General features: G+C 41.8%; 1 protein-coding gene and 3 pseudogenes across 2 annotated transcripts; 1 reads left to right on the forward strand and 3 right to left on the reverse strand.

Moving 5' to 3' along the window:
• Window positions 1-390, reverse strand: part of LOC119766126 — a 614-nt pseudogene extending 224 nt beyond the window's left edge.
• A 4,311-nt stretch (window positions 391-4,701) lies between these two features.
• Window positions 4,702-5,363, reverse strand: LOC119766127 (annotated as a pseudogene).
• A 111-nt stretch (window positions 5,364-5,474) lies between these two features.
• On the reverse strand, window positions 5,475-6,089 carry LOC119767223 (annotated as a pseudogene).
• A 1,358-nt stretch (window positions 6,090-7,447) lies between these two features.
• Window positions 7,448-10,016, forward strand: LOC6046192 (c-Myc-binding protein). 2 transcript variants are annotated; one of them, XR_005277632.1, is made up of 3 exons: window positions 7,448-7,682; window positions 7,747-8,309; window positions 9,791-10,016. XR_005277632.1 is itself a non-coding variant. In XM_001863388.2 (2 exons), the coding sequence occupies exons 1-2, from the start codon at window positions 7,668-7,670 to the stop codon at window positions 8,215-8,217; spliced, it is 486 nt and encodes a 161-aa protein (XP_001863423.1). In that variant the 5' UTR covers window positions 7,448-7,667; the 3' UTR covers window positions 8,218-8,326. The 2 variants fall into 2 exon arrangements, 1 of the variants encoding a protein (XP_001863423.1); XM_001863388.2 differs by lacking the exon at window positions 9,791-10,016 and having other exon boundaries at window positions 7,747-8,326.
• Window positions 10,017-10,233: the final 217 nt, after the last annotated feature.

A 10,233-nucleotide genomic window follows, 5' to 3' on the forward strand; every position in this document is an offset into this window, starting at 1 on the left:
TTGATTTCGCGTTTGATCGCGATGGCCGAGAAGTTTTGAGTAAGTAGTTGAAGTCCATCGGATAGCGAAACGAGGGCTGGACGGTTTCCATGATGAAATCATCGCCTTTGTTGTCGAATCCGACCAAGAACTCAAATGGGCTGGTCGGAAGCTCAAACTGCGAACCAGATTCAAGTGCAGCGGACTGGTAAACAACAGGAACGTATCAGCGTCGCGAGAGTTCGTCGTTTCCGGCTAATTGTCCGTTTCCTCAGCCTGGCCCGTCACCGACGCGTCCTCTCCTTCAACCTCCACGTTCAACTCATCCTCGGCGGCGGAGTGGGCCATCAACCGGGAACCACCGTCCACGGTGAGCAGAACCAGCAGGGCAAAAATCAACAGACTTTTCATTTTCACTCGAATCCCAATCCACATTCGTTGTTTATTTTTATTTTTGACTGCTCGAATTCATCAAAATAAAATTTTCATTCGAGCACGATTTGACCACGATGGGCGCGATTCGCCGCGATGAGCAAAAAACAACCACGATGAAGGGGCGATGAGCGAATAAGGTTGAATTTGATGCGATTTTAACCAAATCGCGAAGTGTCATCTCCCTCGATTTGCGTGGTTTTGTCAATAAATTTACATTTTTGCTCATAATTCGAAAAATACAATGAATTCAAACGTCGTTTTCGGTATGGTGATGCTATTTGACGTCCTTTATAAGATACTTGCCTTACAGTTGGTCTAAATCCATTCTAAAGCTCAAAACCAAGGGTGACCCGTTCTGCCCCCATGGTCCATTCTGCCCCCCCCCCTGCCCCTAACTCTATCGAGAAATTAAAAGTGAGAGTGTGTGCGTGCAACATGGAGTTAAACTTTTTGAAAAGCCTTGGTAAGCTTCACAGCAACTGCACAGAAAGTTTAACTCCATGTTGCGATTTGACAGCTCAATATCCCCTTGTAAAGTGAGTTTAAAGCCAAAAGTGGCGACTGCAACAGTGGATATAGAGTTTACGTACATTGGAAAAGCACCTTAAAAATGTCAAAAGAAGAAAAAGCTTTTTGCAACGCGCCATCTGTTGCTTATTTGATTGGTGAACTTTTTCAAGTTCAGATGGCGCGCACTATGGTACATTGGGTGGCCAAGTTTCAAAAAAGTTACCTTCTCCAAATATTTTTTGGTATTTTTTTCTCGAAAGTAAACATTCTAACTAAGAAAAATCCAAATTTTCAAAGCTCTAAGTTTGTTCATTAGGCTTCATCCATAAAGTACGTCACGCTAAAATCGGCCAAAATTTAGCTCCTCCCCCCCTTTGTCACGCTTTTCCTAACACGCAATGTCACACTTTCTCAGACCCCCCCCTCTCTCCTATTGCGTGACATACTTTATGGATGACGCCTTACGGAGATATGCAAGCTGAATGTCAAAAAATGGAGTAAAAAACTAGCGTTTTTCGTAAAAATGGCTGATTGTTTAATTTTAACATAGCTCAGCCATTTTAAATATTTTATTAGGACAATTATACATCGTTGGAAAGGTAATGAGATAAGCTTTGAAACTAGTAATAGATAAAATGTTGTTTGCCTTCCAAAAACTGAAGTTTTCATCGAATAACTGGAGCATTTTTTTGTCAAAACTTATTTTTTGTGTTTGTTAATCGAGTACTTTTTTTGCTAACCGATGCTAAACATGAAACTAAGATCACTTGAAAGATTGGATCATAATCTAACATTGCTGAAATTTCCAGCCTGCGATTTTTTTGCGTTTTCGGAGATATGCCATTATGAACATTTACGTTTTATCAAAATTTGCTGCAATCTACATATGCGCCCGTTTATTTCACTTGCTTTGCTACCTACTTCGTGGGCATCGTCGCCTCAAAAATCAATACCTGGTTTCAAGAAGTTCAAAATGACTTTATTGGAATTTTCTGTTGCCTATATTTAAAATTGAGTACCTTAGTCAAAATAAGGTATTCGTACCGAAGTTTCTCAAGCGAAACTGGAGAATCTCAGTTTGATACCGAAATAAGTATTCAGCAAAATATTGACTTAGCATGATGAATTTCTGCGATCAATCCATGAAACTGATCGAAATTTTGGTTGGATCATCATAAAAAGTACCTTTAACATAGTTATATAGCATGGACTCACAAAAAGAAACACACAGCAGTAAATAATAATGTTCGTGCAAGACGGTATTTGTGTCCATCCCCTGTATGTTTACTTCCTTACCCAAGGGGGTTGACACTCGATCATTCTGGAATCATTCCATTTTTATTCCAGAATAATTGGAATGATGGGAATGTTTTGCTCTATAATATGAGTTTTTTCAGATTAGCGTGTAAACGTCAAAACATCAAAACAAAACAAAATGTTTTCATCCGACGTTTTTATACGCCTGCAAGTTCCGTCGTCGTTTGCGGCAAACGAAAGCCCCTGCGGAGGCATCCCAACGTGCTCGAGGCACCCGGGAGTGGACCTCGTAGAATTTGCCGGTGGAAGAGAACGTTCAAAAAACGAGCCAGTTACGTGCTGGGTGAAGGAGTTATAACCAGCGAACCAGCCACTATCGCGGTCACCTTCATTACGACTATCATCTCCACCAGGAGATGGCCGCGGCGGAAGATTGTCTCGTGGTGAACTAATCCGGCGAGAACTCTCTTCGACACGCGGTGGCCATACTCCGGGACTTCAAAACGGTGACCAGGGAGAAAGCGTCCGCTGTCTCCGGTGAGGAAGCTACCCTGACCAACGGTGCAAATGACCCAGGTCAGGATTCTCCTTCGGGGGATTGACGGGAGTACGCATCCGGTGGCTGTTTGTTTCTGCAGACGCGAGGTTTAAGAATTTCAAGGAGATCGATCAGGTTCCCGTGGGACACATTTCGCGTTCGGTGACCATATGTGTCTTTGGCCAAGCTGACTTTTACACGCGAATTGCCAGAGATTTACGGCCATTTGGGCACGCACAATCGAGCAGAACATCCAGCCGTCCCGCTTTCCCGTTTAGACCTTCTCTGGCACCTTCTGGGCCGCGACAACAATCTTCGTCTGGCCAAACGCATCACCTTAGTTCACAGCTACAGAAATCTGTCGCTATCGTGCACTCTGGACTTGTCGCTTACCCGCCGGTACATCGCACTGTGCAAGCGCGAAATGCTGGTCATCTTCAGGCCGGAACTGTTCGAGTATATCGTCAACGCGTACGTCGAACTGCGCCGCGAGACACGCAACAACAACAATTTCTGCGATCAATCCATGAAACTGATCCAAATTTTGGTTGGATCATCATAAAAAGTACCTTTAACATAGTTATATAGCATGGACTCACAAAAAGAAACACACAGCAGTAAATAATAATGTTCGTGCAAGACGGTATTTGTGTCCATCCCCTGTATGTTTACTTCCTTACCACTATTGTACTGACCAGAACAGAACAATAAAGCTTTTGCCTCGTCGCGCGCTGACCACCGTCCGAGACGGTTGGCTCTGCAGTCCACTTAAATGATTGTTTTATTTCTATTCAATTGGAGATTCTACGCGCCTGGACAACAACAACAACACAACGTAGGGAATTCGAAGTCAGCCTCTGGCTGAACAAATAAATATTTGACTTAAAATGAATTTATTACGCTTAACAAAATCTTGTTGGAGGGCAGGTGGGGGGGGGGGGTGAAAGAAAGAGGAGGGAGGGGTCCTTAAAGTGGGGATGTATTAGCTCATCCATAATTTAATAATATAAACTCGCAACCATGGTCATGGTAACCTTCACAGCAACTTCATAAAAAGTTTAACTCCATGTTGCACACACTCTCACTTTTAATTTCTCGATACGCAATTCTGTTGCACTTGCAAATGTATGAAAAGACTATTTATTATAAAAATCAACTATAGAAAAACATGAAAAGTCATAAAAATGGACGTATATCATTTCGATACCATACAATTACCCAAATTTGTATGAAAAAACATATAAAAATCAAAAAATAATTTTGCCGCCTGTTTGTATGGAGATGGCCCATAGAGTTATCTGCGTGCGCATGTATTGCGTGTACGTACACGAAAAAGATTGAGGTTAAATTTTGTACCCGCCAGCAAAACAAATGGGGTGCTGGTGTGCGTGAGCTCGGGCTTAGATAACTCTATATAGAGTTATCTACGTGCGCATGTATTGCGTGTACGTACACGAAAAAGATTGAGGTTAAATTTTGTACCCGCCAGCAAAACAAATGGGGTGCTGGTGTGCGTGAGCTCGGGCTTAGATAACTCTATTGGCGCGCCATCAAAGCTCCTTTGACAATCTGTAGTATAAACCATCCCAGTCAGTTCAATTTGAATTCCGAAATGGAATCTAATTGGATTCTAACTAGATTCCGTTTCAGAATTCGAATTTGGAAGCATTTCCATTCGAGCAGTTTTTGCTTTTTTCTACAACGCATTGTTGGGATCACTTTCAAACGCATCCAGTACGATCTGCATCGTGGCCAGTTGCTGATGCTGCGGTTTTATCCAAACCGTAGATGATGAGATAAGTTGCGCGCGAGAAAAGCTATTCGCTGCCGGGGGCTTTGCTTGTGGGACATTTTGTCGCCGTTTAAAGGAGTTTTGGATTTTCTTGAGACGTCCTTGTGGTTAGCGGTTCCGGTTTCTTGGGCACCGTCGGCGATTGCTTGCGCTTGCCGTACACATTTTTGTTTTTCAATATCCCTCACTCCTACTTCTCCTCCAGACTGACCACGGCCATCTGCAGCGCAACCCTCACGCGTCCTGTTTCCCCCGTAGAAGCCCGTCTGGTGGCAAAAGTTCGCTCCCTCGATGCCGGAGACCTCCTCCAGCTTATTGTCCTGCTTGCCGCACCACTTGCGGCACACAGAGCTGGCCGTTTCCAGCGGGACGCAGACCACGCGCCAATCGTTCGGCCTTTTGAAGTAGATGACGTACTTGGGCAGGCCGCCGATTCCGTGCTCGTCTTCCAGATCGTACGGGTGCACCTTCCAGGAGCAAAAGTGCACCTCGAGTCGACTCCGGACGGCCTTTTTCACGATGGCCCGTGCCGGTCACCAACGATTCGGGTAGTAAAGCACCTTGTTGATGAACTCCACGGCAACGCAAGCTTTGGCCTTTTCAAAGCGATTGACCACGTCGTCCACCGTCTTATTCCAAGCCGGATTGAAGTGCCTCACGCGGGTACTCGTGTACTTGGGCTCACCCTAAAACATCGGAACGCCGTTATCTATTCCATCCAACTCAGCGACCAACGTGTCGTACAACTTGCGATAAACCCCACGAACCAACTCCTTCTCCGGATTCGCAATCGAGTTCCGCTCCAAAATCTTCCGGATCACTTCCTCCCGAAGTAGGTATCAACCCAGCTAAACTCAACCGAATCTCCTGCTTAACCTTTACCTCCGGCCTCAGCGAGTTCAACGTCTCCTGAAAACTCGCCTGGTGATGATCGTACCGGTTTTTGCCGGGTCAAACACCGCCTTACGAACCAAGGAACCGCTTGCCGAGGACGAGCAGCAGCACGACGACTGCGGCCAGGAACTTTTACAGCAAGAACGTTTTGCCGTCCAGGCCCTCGTAGACCTTGATGATCGAGACGGTTTCCGCTGGCGTCGCGGTAGTTCAGCGCAATGTTAATCCCGAACGGACGTCCGGCGAATGATTCTGACGGAAACGAGTACGGAATGGTCGCCTCGTGGCCGGGTTTGATTTCGCGTTTGATCGCGATGGCCGAGAAGTTTTGGAGTAAGTAGTTGAAGTCCATCGGATAGCGAAACGAGGGCTGGACGGTTTCCATGATGAAATCATCGCCTTTGTTGTCGAATCCGACCAAGAACTCAAATGGGCTGGTCGGAAGCTCAAACTGCGAACCAGATTCAAGTGCAGCGGACTGGTAAACAACAGGAACGTATCAGCGTCGCGAGAGTTCGTCGTTTCCGGCTAATTGTCCGTTTCCTCAGCCTGGCCCGTCACCGACGCGTCCTCTCCTTCAACCTCCACGTTCAACTCATCCTCGGCGGCGGAGTGGGCCATCAACCGGGAACCACCGTCCACGGTGAGCAGAACCAGCAGGGCAAAAATCAACAGACTTTTCATTTTCACTCGAATCCCAATCCACATTCGTTGTTTATTTTATTTTTGACTGCTCGAATTCATCAAAATAAAATTTTCATTCGAGCACGATTTGACCACGATGGGCGCGATTCGCCGCGATGAGCAAAAAACAACCACGATGAAGGGGCGATGAGCGAATAAGGTTGAATTTGATGCAATTTTAACCAAATCGCGAAGTGTCATCTCCCTCGATTTGCGTGGTTTTGTCAATAAATTTACATTTTTGCTCATAATTCGAAAAATACAATGAATTCAAACGTCGTTTTCGGTATGGTGATGCTATTTGACGTCCTTTATAAGATACTTGCCTTACAGTTGGTCTAAATCCATTCTAAAGCTCAAAACCAAGGGTGACCCGTTCTGCCCCCATGGTCCATTCTGCCCCCCTGCCCCTAACTCTATCGAGAAATTAAAAGTGAGAGTGTGTGTGTGCAACATGTGTATATATATATATATATATATATATATATATATATATATATATATATATATATATATATATATATATATATATATATATATATATATATATATATATATATATATATATATATATATATATATATATATATATATATATATATATATATATATATATATATATATATATGTGCTCTTGCACGATTTTGACATTTATATATATATATATATATATATATATATATATATATATATATATATATATATATATATATATATATATATATATATATATATATATATATATATATCGAGAAATTAAAAGTGAGAGTGTGTGCAACATGGAGTTAAACTTTCTGTGAAGTTGCTGTGAAGATTACCATGGCACTTTGAAAAGTTTAACTCCATGTTGCACGCACACACTCTCACTTTTAATTTCTCGATATCGTATATACTTTATCCAGTTTTTTAAGCGAAAATGGCGTTCGAATGGTGAACGCCCGAAATGTCAAAATCACGCAGTTGTACCAACGTTACGAAAAAAGTGTGCCATGGCATGACAGCCGCATTTTGTTTTCTAATGTTGGTGCTCTTGCACGATTTTGACATTTCGGACGTTCAACATTCGAACGCCATCTTCGCTTAAAAATCTGGATACAGATTACTCTATTGGCCCTTAATTTAAATTGTCTTCCAGGGGGAGGGGAGACGGAACGGAACTGGTTGTTGCGTTTGAAACGGAATTCGTAAACCTTTGAATTGAATTCCGTTTCAGAATTCCGATTGGGTTGACTGGGTCTTAAGCTACAGATATTTAGATTTTTGAATACAGTATTCATATTCAGCCTCCACTGTCAACCCGAGCTAAGGATTAAAAGTACTCATTTGCAATGAGTGTCGTGTCGAGTGACATTTATTCTACGAAATGTTATTAAACGTATTAACAGTGTGTGTATCCATTTTCATTGTCGTGCTTCATCAGTGTTCTGATAAAACAATTCATTTTGCCATTGTTGCAGAGAAGCAATCACAAAACACTAGATTTCCGAAACCGCAGTTAAATTACCTTTAATTGTGGCAAGTTGATTTTTATTTTTGGATTATTTTTTTCAAGCGATATCGATCCTTCACATTAACAAAATGTCCAGTTTCAAGGTAAAGTCAAATTACGGAAAGAATCTGCTACGAGTTCGCAAAACCACGTGTCTTTCTTTCACAGCCGATTGACGGTTCCAAGGAAGAATTCCGCAAGTACCTAGACCGCAAGGGCGTGCTGGATGCTATCACCAAGGTTCTGATCAAGTGCAACACGGACCGGCCGGACAACGCGATCGAGTTCCTACTGGAGAATCTTGGCGAAAAGGTCAAGGACAAGCATACAATCGCGTGCCTGGAAAACGATCTGACCGATGCCAGGAATGAAATCGAGGCGCTCAAACGGAAGGTTGAATCGCTCCAGATTGCCTCCGCCGTGGCCACTGCGCCTAGCGCTGGAATCAGCAACAGAAGTTCCCCGGCGGACGAAGGTGCGGCATCGGACAGTGTTGTGAGCGAGGAAGCCAAGTCTGTTGCTCTTGTGGTGGATACTGTGTCCAGTCAGGGTCAAGAGATGCCCGCGGGAGATGCGAAGGGCGAGCAGAGCGCGACTGAGCCAACCGAGCCGGTGCCTAAGCAGCAGACTCCACAATAGGGTGGATGCTACTGAAAGACACTTTAGTTTTATCTGAATCGTCCAGATATATCTAGTACTAAAGAATGAATAAATTCCTGCTATAATAAACGGTATGTATTTAAATATATAAGTATCCATATCAAATTGGATTTAAACAGAGCCAAAATAACAAACATTAGTATGAAGATGTATCAAAGAAAAGTAACAAAAAAACGCCATTGTTGAATTAGCCGGCAACATTGGAAACAACTTTTTAGGTGAACATCATAGAAAAATACCTTGAACGTCTATAAGGGTTTTTTAGCCATGCATACAAAACTTATTCAAATAATCACAAAAAGTATAGGTAAGCGCAGTCAAATTGAATCTAGGAAACGGTCAAAGTGGTTGATTACCTACTCAGACAGTTCTCTAAAGAAACACCAAGGCTGATAATTCTACCAATACAATGAGCTGCCCTAATTAAACAGATATGTATGTTGCATCATTGATTGGTCCATACAATTCTTCAATTCAAAGCATGATCTGTTTTGAAAAACGGTTCAAAGTTTGATCGATTACCTGTGAAGGTTTTTGGATAACCTAATCGAATCCAATTCTAAAATTATACACAAGTATAATAGTGGAACGGCATGTATTTTCATCGGGCACCTAATATGTTGGCATCTAATTGAAAAGTAATTTCAACGCATAGCTTGATCGGAAGTTACTAAGCAAGTTTTTATCAACACATTTGCAAAACAATTTGTTCAAATTTTGCAAATTAGACGGAGTTAGGACCGAGTCTTTAACCTGCGAAACATATGAGATTTTTTCTTATAGTTATTGCGTTGGAGCGTTGTTTTAGTCTTATTTGAACTTAGCGACCCAAAATAAAATGATGCGGAACAGTATAATATAATATAGTATAATATACAGTAAAACATCTTTTTACGCGGTGCGTTACGTTTGTCTAATTTGTCGATTTAGCTGGAACGACGCAACATTTTTGCAATCTTTTCAAAGCAATTTGTAGGTTTTGTTCAGATCTAGAAAACGCTTTTTGATGCTTGCAAAAATATTGTATGGTTCAAGGGAAATCGACGAAACAAAAAGCGTAACGCCACCGCGTAAAAAGAGGTTTCTCTGTAATAGTAGAGCAATTCTCTACGAAATCGGTCTTTCTGGTTAACACACAAACTCACTCTCACACAGTTATTTTGCTCCACTATTAACTCAACGATCCAAATTGTCAGTGCGTCTTTCGTTGATTATATAGAAATGGCTTTTTCGCCGCAAAAAAATAAAACCTTATTCGAAAAATTTAAACACAATCCACCCGACGCCGTGCCTTCCGATCAACGATGATATAGGAAGGGCTTTGAAAATCACAAAAGAAATCATTTTCACTCCGAATATTTTTCATGACCACGCGCTCCCTTTGTCAACCATGCCCTCGAACTTGTGGACTTAGTTAAATCCATTTGAAAAACAGAAAAAAAACATTTGTGTAAACCCAGAAAATATTGTTGTTATGCAGTTCTCGAAAAAATATAGCAATTTTTCCAAAACATTCCAAGTGTAAAGTTTTTTTTTTTTTTTTTTTGAATAGGTCCTATAAACATATAAAACATTCAACTCCCGTGTATTGCAGCATCGATTTCAATAAACTTATAATTCTAGTCGTAGAAATGTCGTGAAATCATCTACTTTGGACCTTACGTACCGAAAACAGCTGGTCCCATAAAGTTATAACGACGGACAAAGAGATGGTAGTTATTTCAAGGAGAAACTTAAATTATACTGTCTAAATATACGAAAAATAATAATAGGGAAAATATTAAACATTTATTTTTTAAGAACATGAAAAGAAACACCACCTCACCTTACTGACGAAAGGCTATAAAATCACTAGAAAAACGTAATTCTTAATTTGACCTCCTAGACCCACCTTCATGTATACCTATCGACTCAGAATCAAATTCTGAGCAAATGTCTGTGTGTGTGGTGGGATGTTGATAAAAAAAAATTGCACTGGGTTATCCGGCACTGGCT

The sequence above is a fragment of the Culex quinquefasciatus genome, chromosome 2 (genome assembly GCF_015732765.1).
Source record: "Culex quinquefasciatus strain JHB chromosome 2, VPISU_Cqui_1.0_pri_paternal, whole genome shotgun sequence".
NCBI lineage: Eukaryota > Metazoa > Arthropoda > Insecta > Diptera > Culicidae > Culex > Culex quinquefasciatus.